At 35.4% G+C, this 19,046-nt stretch overlaps 1 protein-coding gene across 1 annotated transcript; it reads right to left on the bottom strand.

Moving 5' to 3' along the window:
- Positions 1-832: 832 nt before the first annotated feature.
- Positions 833-17,609, bottom strand: LOC135209632 (uncharacterized). Its single transcript, XM_064242346.1, has 8 exons — positions 17,546-17,609; positions 16,492-16,574; positions 15,084-15,218; positions 13,739-13,882; positions 3,157-3,187; positions 2,833-3,113; positions 2,419-2,555; positions 833-1,599 (listed from the first exon to the last, which is right to left on the bottom strand). Exons 2-8 carry the CDS (start codon positions 16,553-16,555, stop codon positions 997-999), a joined length of 1,395 nt encoding a protein of 464 aa, XP_064098416.1. The 5' UTR covers positions 16,556-16,574; positions 17,546-17,609; the 3' UTR covers positions 833-996.
- Positions 17,610-19,046: the final 1,437 nt, after the last annotated feature.

Here is a 19,046-nt window from a genome sequence, read left to right as displayed (position 1 = left end):
TATATATATATATATATATATATATATATATATATTATATTATATACTGGCTAATTCCCGAGACTTATTCTTGTAGTGAGTCTCTTCATAACCTATTATATTTCCTAATTCACACTTATTCTAGTTTATTGTCTCAAGAATTTTGTGCCATTGTAAAGGCAATGGACACTTTTCCTGTCGATTCTATCCCACTAAAGGAGGTTTTCCTTCCCAATGACATGTCTCCACAGGTGTGCCGGAATAACGGCTAGTCTGTGGAAACTGACAAGCCAGGTGGAACCATGAAGTCTGCATTGTCTATTGCATGACATAAGAGCTTCTCTCCTGTTACTGAAATGGCACCACCAAGATCTGAAATCAGCATTGTCTACTGCATGACATAGAGCCTTTCTCCTGTTATGGAAATGGCACCACCAAGATCTAAATTTAGAATAACAGGTCTGTGCACCACACAGGTAAGCTAGGCCGAGTACACTATACTCGCAACCTGGTTATGCCAAGGGATATTTAGCACTGACAACAGCTGATGAGGGAATTCGATGTAAAACAGCGAGCCGCAAATAGTTTTTCAAAAGACTTGAGAAAGATGATTTTGAGAAATATATATATTCAGAATAGAAATTCTCGTCCCTGGTACCCAGTGTGTTTACTCAGCTATGCATATCTAGGTGGACTGAGTATATATACATGTGAAATGTGGTCACATTTGTTCATGATTATTCATGTTACATGTGATAAATACAAAAAATACATGAAATGTGGATATATACATTTCTCTCATCATATTTTGGTGATTCCCATTGGTTTTCACAGAAAATAACAAAATCAAAACTTTGTGTTTCCTATTAAGTTTATTTTAGCTGAAGGGACGAAGCATGGAGAATTATAAAACTCTTCAAAAACTGTTCACATATACTTCTGCATATTGACTGTCGCCACATACAAAAAAGGAAGTTGTCATAGTAATCAACTCAGGAAAAAGTACTTTTTAAAACACTAAGGTCGTACCAAGTTCATATTCCCAAATCTCCCTTGGTAGACTTTTGCCTTAAGTTTTTCTATAATCTTTTCTATGTTTTCAGTGTGTAGGGCCTCGGCGTCCTTTTGTTTCTTACTTCTTTTATTCGTATTTCCAACATTACTTTGGGAGGCCTTTGACTTGAGTTTTTCTTGAAACTTCTCTAGGGTCTTGGGGCTCTGTTTCTTCTCACTAGTTCTATCCTCGTGTTCTCCCTTGACGCCATCCACTTCCATGGCAGGTTCTTCCACAGCAGGTTCTTCATGACCACTGTGGTGACTTTTGGTATCCTTGGCCTTCGCATGATGAGCCGTCTCACCAACATTCATCCTGCTCTCTTCGGAGTCTTTAGAACCCCGGTCCTTCTCGCCTGATTCCTGCTCATCCTCTGAAGACATCAAGAAATCTACTAATTTTTCACTGTACGTTTCATCCTCTTCATAGTGTTCACCTCTTTGATAGTGTTCTATCTCACAGATAACTGCTTTCTTTTTGGTGCAATCTTCGTCGTCCATGTAGTAAAAGCGGGTCATATCCAGGTAACCACAATCTTGGGCTGAACCGTAACTCGACCTTGGTTCCTTTACATCCACGAGGGAAGAAATAATGAGAATCATTTTAATGATTAAGTATTAATACAGTAAATACTATGTTACTCTTTTGCTTTGGCTTCTGATATGTCTGACAAAAATATATTTTGGGCAATTTATATTTAGAAAAAAATCCTTCATAAACTGACTCTGATGACGCGCAGGCAACGTCATTCATATAACTATCTGGAGTTTGAGCTAAAGAAATATCATTCAATCAAAAGGTAATGCCAAATGACAGTGTTCGTTAGGAAAACAAATATTTATCTTAGATTTTCAACAACATTACAAACCCCAACTCCTCCAAAGCCAATCAAATACTTAGACAGTCATTAGTTTTTAAACTTATGAAAAAAACATCTGTGTGTGAGGGTATACTCTTCCACACCTTAGTACCTGAGGAAAAGAAACTAGTCCTTCAAAAAGCAATTGTTTTCCCCTAATCTCTCTCAAGCAGTCTGCAATGATTTCCCTTAATATGTATGAACACTTGCAATAGCCTGATTTACTTCACCCGCTTTTCACTGAGAGGTGAAAGGGCAAAATCTAGGTTTCTTTTTTTTTCCCATCCAAGGTGAGCCGGCTCCACCTTGTTGACCAGTTGCCTCCAGCACTTAAATAATTCCCTTATCTTTGTATTTCTTATTACCTTCTGTTACCGCTTTCAAAAGGGCGCCAGGCTCTTTGGAAGCTTGACTTTAAAGTCAGTGGCCCCTTTTGTGGGCTTGTTCCATATGAACAGGGTTCACCTTCTGAATAATAATAATAATAATAATAATAATAATAATAATAATAATAGTTAGTTCTTACCTGCACATAACTAGAGCCAGAGCCATAGAGAGCCCAAAGGGGTGTCCCATTCATGACCTTGACCCAATTGACCCAGAGCCATTCACCTTCGTGACCCTCGTCGCTAGCCCCGACCCAGTAGTCTCGTGTGGTGAGCTCTTTCGCATTCAGAGAAAATGGTAATGAGAAATTAGTTTTCAAAGAGAAACTTAAAACTTGAGAATATGTGATAAACAAGAAGGATTTAAAGGAATAAGTGAAATCATTATCAATAATCACTAGTCTCATTACAGAACCAGCTCAACAAATGAAATTAGTATCATAATCACCAGCACTCATTAAGGAACCTATTCAACAAATGAAATCAGTATCATAATCACCAGCACTCATTAAGGAACCTATTCAACAAATGAAATTAGTTTCATCAGTACTTACTAGCCTCATTAATGAACCTGACAAGTTCACCATAAGACTCGAGCGAGTCCAAAACAACGAGGTCACCGCCCAGTTGCTGGCAGAAGTAGCGTGATTCATACCAGGTACCCTCCACCAGGGGCTCTATCATGACGCAATTGTTTCCAATGATTTGGAATGGGTTCTCGCACTTGGGAAGAGGCTCTGGAGTGGTACCGGGATAGGGGTCTCTTGTGGTCCAGGGATAGCCAGTTGTGGGCCAAGGATAGGGGTCTCTTGTGGACCACTCCTCTGTTGTGGGCCTAAGGATAGGGGTCTCTTGTGGACCGCTCCTCTGTTGTGAACCAGGTATAGGGGTCTCTTGTGGTTTCGGTAGCTGTAAATGATAAACTTGGTTAAAATACGTTACCAAGTGTGATACATCGTACAGTATACCTTAAGACAGTGACTGAAGCATTCGATTTACAGTCATCTCATGAAAGCTGAACACGCCCACACAAACACACACAACACTAGCATACATACATACACACACGATTTATTCTAATTTATAGATATGATATATATACATACACACAAACACACTATATATATACATATATATATATATAATATATATACATACACACACACACACTATATATATATATATATATATATATAATATATATACAGATTTACATTTTGATGAGTAGACATATACAGATAGATAGAATCTACTCATTTTCACTTGACAAATGAGTATTTATAAGAGCCACAATGACCTAACTTTTGAAGAAATTGCGAAGTCATGTTGGCTAATGCTAATTAAACCTGTTGCCATGCTGCATGACAAGAAACCACCTTAAAGTGTCCTTCATAGAGACGGAAATTATATACCAAAAGGAGAGTTATGGTGGACTTGTTGTTGTCGAAGCAATCTGGACTCATCAGAACTTGGGAGGTGGACTTAAGCTTTATGGAGAATAATCCTGACTTGTGCAATTTCTTTCTTTGGATTTTTGTGTTAATAATCAATAATAGATATAATATGCATATATATATATATATATATATATATATATATATATATATATATATATATATATATATATATGTATGTAATCATATCACATTACCGTGATTCATATACATACATCGAGCTACTAATGTCATTTAATATCTAATTCACTCTACCTCGGAATTAAATATATTTTCATATATGCTTAACTGACGGGGAATTTTTTATTAGGCGATAATAGATTTGGTGGCGCCCAGGCGCGAACCCAGGACACCATACAAATCCAGGAACGTCAGTGAAGCTTTCACCCACTCCACCACCGCAGTGGTGGAGTGGGGTAAAAGCTTCACTGACGTTCCTGGATTTGTATGGTCTCCTGGGTTCGCCCCTGGGCGCCACCAAATCTATTATCGCCTAATAAAAAATTCCCGTCAGTTAAGCATATATGAAAATATATTAATTCCGAGGTAGAGTGAATTAGATATTAAAGGACATTTGCAGCTCGATGTATATACATATATATATATATATATATATATATATATATATATGCATATGTATATATATAAATATATATATATATATATATATATATATATATATATATATATATTGTTACGAAGTGCCAAGTATCTGGTTACCATGCATCAAATATTACCTCACCAAAAGCCAGGACACCTGAACCCTCATAACACGATTAAACGACTGAATACTCTAAAGGCAACAGTGATCCCTTAACACTTACCAGTATTGCAGAAAATCAGACTAAGTTCATCAAAACAGGTGTGAGGTAATCTTGTAAGTAATTAAATTAATCAAAGGGCATCACTCCATCAACAACTTTAAAAGTCTAAGTATTTCCCTGATTTCAGAAGTCTAAGTACTTCCCTGGTTCTAAGTCACTTCAAGTACATTGAAGGAAAGCAAATCAATTACCACTCTATGTTTCTACCTAACATAAATATAATCATAATTAAATATACTTATACTGGTGTAATATAAAGAAAATACTTATAAAAATTTTAAATACAAAAATTTATTATTAAATTCAAAATTTATAAGTGAAATTCACAATATCAGGGAAAATTACTGTTACTTGAAAACAAAGTAAAGTTTAATTAATTCTTGAATCAAATTAAGTAAAATTAAATCAAAATTAATTTATCACAAAACTCAAGAAAATTAATTCAGTCAAAATTCAAAAGTGTTAGGCAATAATTGAAAATTTGAAATTAATTCACAAGTGCTAAACAACAACAAAACTTGAAAAGAATTCTAAGTAAATGCAAATTAATTCACAAATGTTAAATTTAATTAAATGTGCAATGATTAAGCAATGAAAAATAACCAAAGTCAATTAATTGTGAATGCAAATGAAAATATAAAATAAAAAGACACACTTCAATAAGAAAATGAAATAGTGGACAAACAATGGAACAAACACAAACACAAAAAATCAGCAATGTGTAAAAGTGTAAATCTTTTCACTCAAAACCCTGTAACCAACAGTTTTTACCAAACCTTCACAACCATCTGTTATTAGTTAACCACAGTTCCTATCAATTATTAGTTAACCACACTCCCTATCCATTATTAATTAAACACAATTCCTATCCGTTATTAGTTGAAACTAATAAAAATATAACACACTTTATCTTTTTGGTATACCAACTTCTTTCTCTGCTGCAGTCTTGTCTTACACAATTTCACAAAAACCAGGCACCGTTACGAAATGATGTTTGTTCAGATTCCACAAAAGAAACTACATAACTCTAAATAAACTCTAAGAAATATCAAATATGAAATTCTCACAAGTTACGAGTGACCAATTTACGTTACGTTAATATAATCTCAATGATTTCGAGTGAGAGAGAGAGAGAGAGAGCGAGAGAGAAAGAGATCTGACTGCCTCGAGGTCCTAAGATAGAATGAAATCTCTTCCTTTACGGAAACTTGAGAGGGCAGATGTCAAAAACGTTCTTGGCAAGAAAGCTTCCAGAAAGTTTGAATCTGATGCAATCTCACATACAAAATGTGCAATTCCCACGTGGGACTTGACAAAGACATACGCATACAAGACGAGTCTGTTAAAAAAAAAAAGACGTACTCTACTCGATCGAAACGGAGGCTGAGCGACAATTAAGATTGACATGTTTTGATAACAATGCAAGACTCAATTCTCTCACTATCACATGCGTTGACAGAATAGGAAAGCAAACGGATCTCGCAGACCCTCTAATCTTACAGTGTTGACAGAAAAGTTAAACATTCATAGTTTCGAACAGACAAAGATCTCTCTCTTTTTACATTCTACGTTAATATATATTCTTTTACAACATGTAATGCGAAATCTGAACACACATTTTAAAACATCCTATTCTAAGCTATCTAGGAATCTGAAAAATGTTGTAAAATTCTACATGACATTTCAAAGAGGGGAAACATGCATTTTGAAAGTAGCAATATATAATATACCTCCCCCCAGAAGATTTTTTATCACGGTGTTGAATCCAACGATTTGCAACGAGATAAATAATCAGCAACTACATTGTTTTTGCCACTAATGTGCTGCCCTCTTAAGTTATACTGTTGCAGGCACAAAGACCACCTGGTCAGTCTTTGATTATGGTTTTTCATTTTCTGGATAAATGATAGTGGATTGTGATCAGACAACACTAAAATTTCTTCATTCCTAGGTCTATTCACATACACTTCAAATTTTTTCAATGCGGTGATTAAGGCTAAAGTTTCCTTCTCAATTGTCGAATATACTTTTTGATTTTTTTTCAATTTTGTAGACATGAAGCACACAGGATGGTAGATATTATTTTCATCTTCTTGAAGTAGAACAGCTCCAACGCCACAGTCTGATGCATCAACTTGTATCACAAATTTCTTGTTGAAGTCTGGAGCTTGAAGTACTGGTCTTGAAGTAAAAATGGCTTTTACCTTTTCAAAGGATTCTTGACACTCTGGAGTCCAAATAAACTTAGCTTTGGGACTAGTCAAGTCTGTCAGGGAGCTACTACGGCTGAGAAATTTTGGGCAAAAACAAAAAACGCGATAGAAACCAGCCATGCCTAAAAATCTCTGTAGCTGTTTCCTGGTAGTAGGTGGGGTAGCCTTACGGATACCTTCTACATTAGCATTTACTGGAGCAAGAAGGCCTTTAACAACTTCAAACCCAAGATACTGCACAGTTGCCTTTCCAAACTCACTCTTCTCTAGGTTGACTGTTAATCCTGCTTCTTGTAGTTTCTTGAAAATTTTCCTCAAAATCTTCAGATGTTCTTCCCACGTTGTCGAGTAAATCACGATGTCATCTAGGTATACACCTACTCCTTCTATTGATCCTAGCAATTGATCCATCACTCGTTGAAATGTTGCGGGTGCATTCATCAGACCAAACGCCAGAACAGTATACTGATATAGTCCAAATGGAGTAATAAAAGCTGACAGCAACTTCGCATTCTCATCTAAGGGAATTTGATAATATCCTTTCGACAAGTCTATCTTGGAAACAAACTTGGCTTGCCCAATATTATCAAGTAACTGATCTATAAGAGGCAAAGGATGAATTAATCAGCCCACACTGATAGAATTCCAGCTTCCTATAATCAGTACACATCCTAAAGGAACCATCTGGTTTCTTCACTAACACACATGGAGAACTGAAGTGACTTGAACTGGGTTCTGCTAATCCATGTTGCAGCAAATACTCAACTTCCTTCTTCAAAATATCTCTATGATACAGTGATAAGCGATAGGCTCTGCTTGAAAGGTCTTCCATCTTCTTGAATCTTGATTTCATGCTTGGTCAGATCAGTACGTCTAGGCATATCTGAAAAAATTTCTGGAAAACTTCTAATTACGTCACTTAAGTCTTCACCTTGTTCAACACTCAGATGTTTCAGTTTATCCTCCATATTTTCCAAAATTGAAGAATTATTCATCTTGCTTGCAGTTCCCAATTCGTAGCCATCATCGTCTTCTGTAGATAAAGTTGTTTGGGTTATTGACACAGTTTCAGTTTTAGTTTCTGAGAAATAAGGTTTCAAGAGGTTCACATGTATCTTCCTTTGTCTTCTTCTTCTTTCTGGTGTTTCAATCACATAAGTTCTATCACTTAACTTCTGAATTATCTTGTAAGGACCTTGAAATTTATTAGTGAGGGGAAATCTCTTGACAGGTAAGAACACTAACACTTGTTGACCAACACTAAAACTTCTTAGCTTAGACTTAGCATCAAATCTCCTTTTCATTTTCTCTTGACTCATTTTCAAGTTTTCTAAAGAGAATTTTCTTATCTCTTTCAACCTTTTCCTTAAGTTCTTCACATACTCTCTCTTGATTTTCTTCCCAATTTTCTGCAAGAATCTTCAACGGTCCTCTCACCTCTCTTCCAAAAATCATCTCATTAGGTGAACATCCCATACTTTCTTGGTAAGCACTCCTAATTTCAAACAACATTAATGGTAAACCAACATCCCATTCTCTTCCTGACTCAGAACAATACTTTGTCAGCATACTTTTCAATGTCTGGTGGAACCTTTCTAGGCACCTTGAGTTTCTGGATGATAGGCAGTGGATAACTGTTGTTTCACTCCTAACAAATTCATCACATCCTGGAATAACTTTGAAGTAAAGTTTGTTCCTCTGTCACTTTGTACTATTTCTGGTATACCAAACTTTGAGAAAAACTCCACAAGTTTTTCAACAACTATCTTGGCAGATATGTTTCTAACAGGGATTGCTTCTGGATACCTTGTCACAGGACACATTAATGTTAACAAATACTCATTTTCCTTTCTTGTCTTCGGCATGGTCCAACCATATCTATAATCCCTTTGCTAAGGTTCTCCTCTAACTTTTATAGGTTGTAGGGGGGCTTTCTTGATGGTTTCATTCGGTTTTCCAGGTATCTGGCAGGTATGACACTCACGACAGAAACCTGCTAACATCTTTGTGAAGTCCAGGCCAGAAAAAATATTTCATGATCTTCTCCACGTCTTTCCTGCTTCCCATATGTCCAGACTCATGAGCTACTGCAACCACTTGCTTTCTCAACGGATATGGAATCAAAATTTGATGATATTCGCCCCATACAGCATCTCCTGGTATATCTGTAGGTCTATACTTCCTCATCAGCAAACTTCCTTCAGATAGTAACAGGTAGGAGTTTGTTGCATCTCTTCTCGATCAAACAACTCTGAAGAAACAAATTCAGTTAACGTATGGCCATCCTTCTTCTCGCAAAGGTTTCCAATCAGCTTTCTCTCTTGTCACTTGACCAACTTTAAGGGTTGTATTCTCAATATCTGCTAACTCAGCTACTGTAGTTTCACTACTGTCCTCAGTAACACTTTGACTACTCGGAGTCTCTTCAGGAACATCAGGTTCTTCTTCTTCGTCGTCGTCGTCTTCTTCATCTTCTTGGGAAATCTCTTCTTGGTCAGCACTATGGGAAACTTCACTTCCCTGAAATAATTCTTCTAAGCACAAAGATCCTTCACTTGATCCTTCTTGGGTGTGTAAATCCTCAGTTTCTTCACTTACAGTTGTAGTCCTCTTCATACTTCCTGTAGTTACACAACTAGGAAACAGGTGGGGGTTGGGATTCTTCTCCAACTCTTCTGTAGGACTAATAATCCTCAATGGTTTGTCTGTCACTACAGGACAAGGAATAAATGGCACACCACCAACTTCATTCCCCAACAGAACATGTACACCTTCCACAGCCAGTGAGTCCTTTACAGCAAAATCAACATTCCCTGTCACCAATTCACATGACAGGTGTAAGCGGCATATAGGAGTTACTTCCTCTCCTCCTATACCCTTCAAAATAACTGAATCTCCTGTGAGACTCTTCTCCAACTGAGGGTGAGAACCACGTACTACCACACTATGGTTACTCCCTGTATCACATAATATCTTGACTGGTACCTGCATACTTCCTTCTTGAGTTGACAGCATACCCTCATAGATATATGGCTTAAAAGCCTCCACACTGCTAAGCCACTCACTGCTTGAGGTAACATTTTCACTGGTTGCTAAACATTCAGCTTGTTTAGTTTCATTCTTCTCTGGAGTCTGATTCTTTCCCACACTGCTCTTCGTAGTTTGTTTCACCTGGTCACCTTTTACAACTTGACCAACTGGCTTTGACTGCTGTTGATTCCGGTAACATTCTTGACTGTAGTGTCCTACTCTTCCACACTTGAAACAGACAACATTAGGTTTCTGTAACTGTCTTGAAAAACTGGATGAGGATTTCACATTAGCTTGCCGAGTTGTATTACCTTGTGTACTCTTAGTAGTATCACTTGAAGGTTTCCCATTTAATTTGTTCCTGTTATTTGGAAAAGACTTAAAACCTGGGCGTTGTTGACTCTGGTACTTGACATTGTAATTACGTTTACTACTGATTATATTGTAATCTTCACTAAGTGTAGCAGCTTTGTCAAGTTTCTTCACTTCTCTCTCTCTCTTAAATAGGCTCTTATATGTTCAGGAATTCCCTTAAGATACTGTTCAAGAACAAGTAACTCTTCTAACTCATCAAAAGTTTTAACTTTAGCAGCTTCTACCCAACGTTTGAAACACCTTCTCACTTTGTAAGCATAATCTAAGAATGTTCCCTTCTCATCTTTTCTTAAATTTCTGAATCTCTCATTGTAGTACTCTGGGGTTATCTGGTAAACTTGTAGCACACTGTGTTTAATTACCTTGTAGTCTTTACACTGATCGGCTGTTAAGGCTAGATAAGCACTTCTCCCTTTACCAATTAAGACACTTTGTAGCAAAACTGACCATTTATCCTCTGGCCATCCCATACCTGAAGCCACTTTCTCAAAGTGATCAAAAACTCATCTGGAGCTTCTTCAGTAAACTTAGGAATTAACTTCTGTACTCTCACTACATCAAATACAGGGTCTTGATTACCTTGGTTAGGGTTAGATGGTGTTACAGGTAATGTGGATCTAGCTTTTATCAATTCCATTTCCCTTTCATGTCTTGTGATTTCTCTTTCCTCTTTTATCCTTTCTCTTTCCTCCTCTGCTGCTTTTTTCTTCTTCTTTTCTTTCTCTTTCTTTGTTTTTCTGTCTATTCTTTCTCTTTCAGCTTGCATTCTCTTTTTCAGCAAGCATTTTTAGCTTAATCAAATTCTCTTCTGCTTCAATGCGTCTAAGCTCTAACTCTGTATCAATTTTCTCTTTCTTTTCTGCTTGCTTATTTATGAGATCAGCACGTGCTACGTTCAACAACTCTTGAGCCAATTCTAACTCATCTTCATCAGTTATTCTACCAGAGTTTATCAATGATTCCATAGCAATACATCTTATTTGTGCCTTTACCATACTAGTAGACACATAACCACCACATGCCTCTGCTAAAGCGCTCCACTGTGCTCTAGACAGAGTGGTTTCAGACAAAACTTGGATGGAAGGGGCTGCTAAAAATTCCTGAACATTGAACTGAGCCATTTTCCTCTAAGTTATCAACTTACAATTCAATACAATAAATGCAAAACAAAAACTATATGGTCACTCTCCTAACAAAATATATCCCTAATACCACCAGTATATTCTAGAGTGATAATGAAATCTGCTTTACCGGGTCTGGGCACCATTAAACAATGTTACGAAGTGCCAAGTATCTGGTTACCATGCATCAAATATTACCTCACCAAAAGCCAGACACCTGAACCCTCATAACACGTTTAAACGACTGAATACTCTAAAGGCAACAGTGATCCCTTAACACTTACCAGTATTGCAGAAAATCAGACTAAGTTCATCAAACAGGTGTAGGTAATCTTGTAGTAATTAATTAATCAAAGGGCATCACTCCATCAACAACTTTAAAAGTCTAAGTATTTCCCTGATTTCAGAAGTCTAAGTACTTCCCTGGTTCTAAGTCACTTCAAGTACATTGAAGGAAAGCAAATCAATTACCACTCTATGTTTCTACCTAACATTATTATAATCATAATTAAATATACTTATACTGGTGTAAGATAAAGAAAACACTTATAAAAAATTTAAATACAAAAATTTATTATTAAATTCAAAATTTATAAGTGAATTCACAATATCAGGGAAAATTACTGTTACTTGAAAACAAAGTAAAGTTTAATTAATTCTTGAATCAAATTAAGTAAAATTAAATCAAAATTAATTTATCACAAAACTCAAGAAAATTAATTCAATCAAAATTCAAAAGTGTTAGGCAATAATTGAAAATTTGAAATTAATTCACAAGTGCTAAACAACAACAAACTTGAAAAAGAATTCTAAGTAAATGCAAATTAATTCACAAATGTTAAATTTAATTAAATGTGCAATGATTAAGCAATGAAAATAACTAAGTCAATTAATTGTGAATGCAAATGAAAATATAAAATAAAAAGACACACTTCAATAAGAAAATGAAATAGCGGACAAACAATGGAACAAACACAAACACAAAAAATCAGCAATGTGTAAAAGTGTAAATCTTTTCACTCAAAACCCTGTAACCAACAGTTTTTACCAAACCTTCACAACCATCTGTTATTAGTTAACCACAGTTCCTATCAATTATTAGTTAACCACACTCCCTATCCATTATTAATTAAACACAATTCCTATCCGTTATTAGTTGAAACTAATAAAAATATAACACACTTTACCTTTTTGGTATACCAACTTCTTTCTCAGCTGCAGTCTTGTCTTACACAATTTCACAAAAACCAGGCGCCGTTACGAAATGATGTTTGTTCAGATTCCACAAAAGAAACTACATAACACTAAATAAACTCTAAGAAATATCAAATATGAAATTCTCACAAGTTACGAGTGACCAATTTACGTTACGTTAATATAATCTCATTGATTTCGAGTGAGAGGAGAGAGAGAGCGAGAGAGAGAGAGATCTGACTGCCTCGAGGTCCTAAGATAGAATGAAATCTCTTCCTTTACGGAAACTCGAGAGGGCAGATGTCAAAAACGTTCTTGGCACGAAAGCTTCCAGAAAGTTCGAATCTGATGCAATCTCACATACAAAATGTGCAATTCCCACGTGGGACTTGACAAAGACATACGCGTACAAGACGAGTCTGTTAAAAAAAAGACGTACTCTACTCGATCGAAACGGAGGCTGAGCGACAATTAAGATTGACATGTTTTGATAACAACGCAAGACTCAATTCTCTCGCAATCACATGCGTTGACAGAATAGGAAAGCAAACGGATCTCGCAGACCCTCTAATCTTACAGTGTTGACAGAAAAGTTAAACATTCATAGTTTCGAACAGACAAAGATCTCTCTCTTTTTACGTTCTACGTTAATATATATTCTTTTACAACATGTAATGCGAAATCTGAACACACATTTTAAAACATCCTATTCTAAGCTATCTAGGAATCTGAAAAAGTGTTGTAAAATTCTACATGACATTTCAAAGAGGGGAAACATGCATTTTGAAAGTAGCAATATATAATAATATATATATATGCATATATATATATATATCTATATATATATATATATAATATATAGATATATATATATATATATGATACATGAATATATATATATATAATAGATATATATATATATATATATATATCTATATTTCTTTTTTGGCTGTCTTCAACTATATAGTGCCGAGTGTAGTTCAATTGTGTATCTGTTGCAAGCCTGATGATAGCCGTGAACCATATTTTATTGGTGCCTGCAACTATACATTGAGTGTAGTTCAACGCCCAAGTTGTGACAATGTAAGAAGACGAAGGGCAGAGATCTAAGAATGCCCAAGTTGTGACAATGTAAGAAGACCAAGGGCAGAGATCTAAGAATGCCTAAGTTGTGACAATGTGAGAAGACCAATATTAGAGAGCCCCATGTCATTCCAGCAACTGAAGCAAAGAAGGACCCCTGACTTACTGTAGTAGCAGTGTTCCTCATCATCGCCGTAGTAACAATCTCGGTACCCATCGCACACCCAGCTCAAAGGAATGCAACTTCCGTCAGAACACCTATACTCAGTGCTATCACAGTATTCCCTTGTTGATGTCTCTGTGTAACCACCTGGGATGCAAGAAAATAACTGAAGTTGTCATTTCTGTGTAAACACCTGGGATGAAACGAAATTATTGAAATGTCGATAACAAGGGTATAATTGCAGAGGTTATCACAATGCACTTGGTACATAAAAAATAATTAAATATTGACATAAAAGATATAATTCCAGAGGTTATCTCAATGCACCTGGTACATGAGAAAAATTAAAATATCGACATAAAAGATATAATGCAGAGGTTAATTTCAACGCACCTGCTATATAAAAATAAATAAAAATATTGACATAATACCTACGAGGTTATTTTCAACGCACCTGGTACATAAACAATTAATCAAAATATCGACATAAAAAGTACACCTGCAGAGGATATCTCAAAAACCTAATTTCTAGGATGCTGTTGCAAATAATGTCAAAATGGATCAACATTCTTTCTAAAATGAGCCCGTAAAAATAGCTTCCAATCAAAGGTTGATGTCTGTCCGGTAACTGCAAAGCAAACAGGAAATGATAAATGTTAAATGCAGAGCAGTGGTTCCCATTCGTGTTTTGGCCATGCCCCACCTAGTAATCACTTGTAAAATCCTGATGCCCTCCGTGGTGATATATAATTCTTATATTCACGTGGTTGAAGACTGAATGGCCTTTAAAAATCAAATGAAACCCCCTGGTGGGGCGTACACCCCACGTTGGGAACCACTGATACAGATAAATGAATCATTTCTTGAAATACAGACAAACGTCACCACAAGTTTCACTTGTAATACAAACTTTCACTTGGAATACAAACATTCACTTGGAATACAAACTTCACTTGGAATACAAACATTCACTTGGAATACAAACTTTCACTTGGAATGCAAATATTCACTTGGAATGCAAACATTCACTTGGAATGTAAATTTCACTTGGAATGCAACTTTCACTTGGAATGCAAACTTTCATTTAACTTGGAATACGACTTTCACTTGGAATACAAACTTTCCCTTGACTTGGAATATGACTTTCAATTGGAATACAATCTTTCACTTGGAATACAAACATACCAATTTGCAGCCCTCTAGCCTCAGTCGCTTTCAAGATCTGAGAGCGGACAGAAAAAAAAAAAGTGCGGACCGACAGACAAATAGTGGCCATCACAATATTTTTTTTTTTTTTTTTGCAGAAAACTTAAAAAAAAAAAAAAAAAAAAAAAAATTATAAACTTACCGTTACCGTTACAGTATCTCTCGTCTTCACCGCGGGGACAATCTTTGACACCGTTGCAAAGTGATTTTTTTGGTAAACAGGAACCATCGCCACACTTACTGTCTTCCGGTCCACATTCACTGACGGCTGCTGCTCCTATGAAAAAAAAAATAATAATAATGCTCTGTATTTTTCCGATAATTCGTTTCCCATAATCCGCGAGACTGCTAAGTAATTGGCCTATAATAATAATAATAATAATAATAATAATAATAATAATAATAATAATAATAATAATAATAATAATAATAATAATAATAATAATAATAATAATAATAATAGATTAATAATAATAATAGCAATAATAATAATAATAAAAACTGAGTTTCTCACGTGAAACCGCGGGCTAGGTGATGAGCAACTGACTATACGCTGTTTTTTTCCATCTGTCCACCCACGTGTGGTGTTTGCGTATGGTAACACTGCGTCCCGGGCTTTAGATAGTTACGCTATGTGTAAGTTTAAGGTAAATAAAAGGATGTCTGGGTGTACATTTGCAACGAGAGGTGTTTTAATAATTTAACTGTATGTACACCGTTAATATTCGAAATAGAATATTGTTATTATTGTTGAATGTAAGGTAAATGTAACTATCTACAGCCCGGGACGCAGTGTTACCATACGCAAACACCAAAGGCGGATGGACAGATGGAAAAAAACCGAGTATAGTTCACGCGATTATATCTGAATGAAGGACCAAAGATGAGATCCAAATCTTAATCCAAATTTACGTAATATTTAATTTTCTCTGTTCCAGGAAATTAACTGTCTAAAATCTCTTACAAGATTCCGCATCATATTAAGTTAGATTCACGCTCTTATTTATATTACAGAAATACACTTGTATATAATATATATATATATATATATATATATATATATATATATATATATATATATATATATATATATATTTTTATGATATCTATATAGTGTACACATATATAAATATAGTATATTAATATATATATATATATATATATATATATATATATATATATATAATATTATGCTTAAAAAAATCACAGTAGATGCAAGTGACTTCATTAAATAAGCGAAGACCACAGGAAAATGATAGGCAGAAACGGCAATGTCTTCGTAAAGACGAAAGCGCTTAGATTTCTGCCCATCATTTTTCTGTGGTATTCGCTCTTAAAATATATATATATATATATATATATATATATATATATATATATATATATATATATATATATATATATATATATATATATATGTCATATAAACAAAGTTTATGGCCAGAAGCAGAGTGAAGCGAAGACATCTTTCGCCTTTACCCCAAGCATGGCGAAATGAAATGGAAGACAAAAGAACTAGTATACTATTTACCATATACAGAAAATCTCACCTGCAACAGCGAACAGGACGCATGAGGACAGTGACAAGTGGAACACCGAATTTTTGAGTCGCATGATCCACCCGAAAAAATACCTGAAACATCAGGGAAAGTTTACCGTAGTAGTTTGATAACTTGGCAGCCAACATGCGTATGTTTTGCAAACACATGTCCCCTCATAATGACGAGGAAACATAAAGAGGGGAGTTCCCCACCGTGACATTTGATTAAAGAGGAAAAGTCATCTTTTATTAGAATAATACGTAATCTTTTAACAGAACAAATGAGCATAAATGGAGAAATAGAGATGATAAATAGATCAGGTTAAATCACGTGATGAGAAAACGGACGGAAGCTAGAACGAAAAAAAAATGCACTTTCTAAAAACTCCTTGCGCAAAAAAACAAACAAATAAATAAATACATAAATAAATAACAATAATATTAACCGAATTGGAGAAATGATAAATAGATCAGGTTAAATCACGTGATGAGAAAACGGATGGACGATACAATGAAAAAAGAACAAAATAAATGCATTATCTAAAAACTATTTCCGCAAAAATCAATGAATAAATAAATAAATAACAATAATGATGCCCGAACTGGAGAAATGATAAATAGATCCGGTTAAATCACGTGATGAGAGAACGCACGGACTTTAGGATGAAAAATGAAAAAAAAAAAATAAATAAATACATTATCTAAAAACTGCTTGAGCGCAATAAAAAAAAATCAAATAAATAATAATAATACTTGGCTTGAATACTATGCAAATACAATGCAGTAAAATCACGAACGAAATATATAAATAACATAACACATAACGTCATGAGAGTAGTTAATAAACTAGAGACGAAAGAACAAATGAAAAGAATAACTAGATAGTTCGGATCAAATACGTGACTAAAAGTTGGGCGAACAATAAAAGAGGAAATGATGCAATGTCATCATAACCACGACAATGCCACACCTGAAGATGATGCAAATACAATGCAACACAATGACAACAGGACTAAATAAATAAATTAAAAAAATTGGATAATGTCATACGATACTTAACGCACAAACCAGTCAGTCCAGAAAATTCGGGATCAATACGAACCAAATCTTGAGGTCGGCCGTATTTATAGTCACTGGAGGAGAGAGACAGGTGACCTTTAATCTGTAACGCAACGAGGACGAACGTACGTACGTACGTACGCGCAATAGCGGGCGAGCGCGGACACTCACTCTGAAACGCCGACTAATATGACCATGATCGTATCTTCCGTCTGTTGGTATTTCATATTTTTGTCATACTTTCCCTCAATACAACAGAATTTGGGATTTTTCAATACAAAGGTTATTGTTATATCTAAGTGATACCAAATAGTCTATCTTAGGAACACGTTTCCATCGACTCACGCTCAAACATGCATTACGAACGAATAAATGTCGAGTATGTATGTATTTTAATTCAAAATGATTATATGTACATATGAATTATATATGTGTGTGTGTAAGTGTGTATAGACACACGCACTCACACACACACACACACACACACACACACACACACACACACACACACACATATATATATATATATATATATATATATATATATATATATATATATATATATTCATATCTGTCTGGTAATGCATATCAACCTCATTTATCATCTCCATTACGGTTTTACAGTGTCATTCTCATCAAATCCACTTTTCTCTGAAACTATGAAAATTAGGAATATTAAATTCATATAACCACAAGCTGTGTAATTGCCTTCTTTCATGTCCCCAGTCATCCTGGTACAATCAGAACCTCTTAGGTTCTTACCCATCATGATTATCAATAAATAACACACACACACACACACACACACACACAACACACACACACACACACTCTGTCTATCTCAACTCTGAATACCCCTCCTTTTTTTCACGCGGGTCTTACTATACTCAGTTTTTTTCCATCTGTCCTCCCGCCTGTGGTGTTTTTGTATGGTAACACTGCGCCCCGGGCTTTAGATAGTCACATTCAGCTTACATTCAACGATTATAATAATATCCTATTTCGAATATTAACGGTGTAATTCGCATACAGTAAATTATGAAAACACTTTTCAGTTGCAAATGTACACCCAGATATCCTTTTATTTACCTAAAACTTACAAATAGCGTAACTATCTAAAGCCCGGGACGCAGTGTTACCATACAAAAACACCACAGGCGGATGGACAGATGAAAAAAAACAGAGTATAGGTGGCCTCAATTCCAACTTTTCCGTCTCTTCAATCACATCTCATTCGCCATCACGTGACCTAATTGCAATACACATACATCCACGCATTCAACGGCTCAAGGAAGAGAAGTTGTGATCCTTAATCAGTGTCAGGAAAACCCGAATTCTCAGAGAGAGAGAGAGAGATAAGAGCTCTTGGAGACTATATAGATAATGCGATCAAGCGATAAGTGAGATTGTGTGATTACCGAGAAAAACTATTCAAAAATAGATCAGCGCTGACATAACAACTCCTTTACCGAATCAAAAGGAGATGTGGGCTTGGAAATATCATGT

The sequence above is a fragment of the Macrobrachium nipponense genome, chromosome 38 (genome assembly GCF_015104395.2).
Source record: "Macrobrachium nipponense isolate FS-2020 chromosome 38, ASM1510439v2, whole genome shotgun sequence".
Classification (NCBI taxonomy): domain Eukaryota; kingdom Metazoa; phylum Arthropoda; class Malacostraca; order Decapoda; family Palaemonidae; genus Macrobrachium; species Macrobrachium nipponense.
The sequence above is the reverse complement of the archived record's forward strand: the minus strand, read 5'-3'. Positions and strand labels throughout refer to the sequence as shown.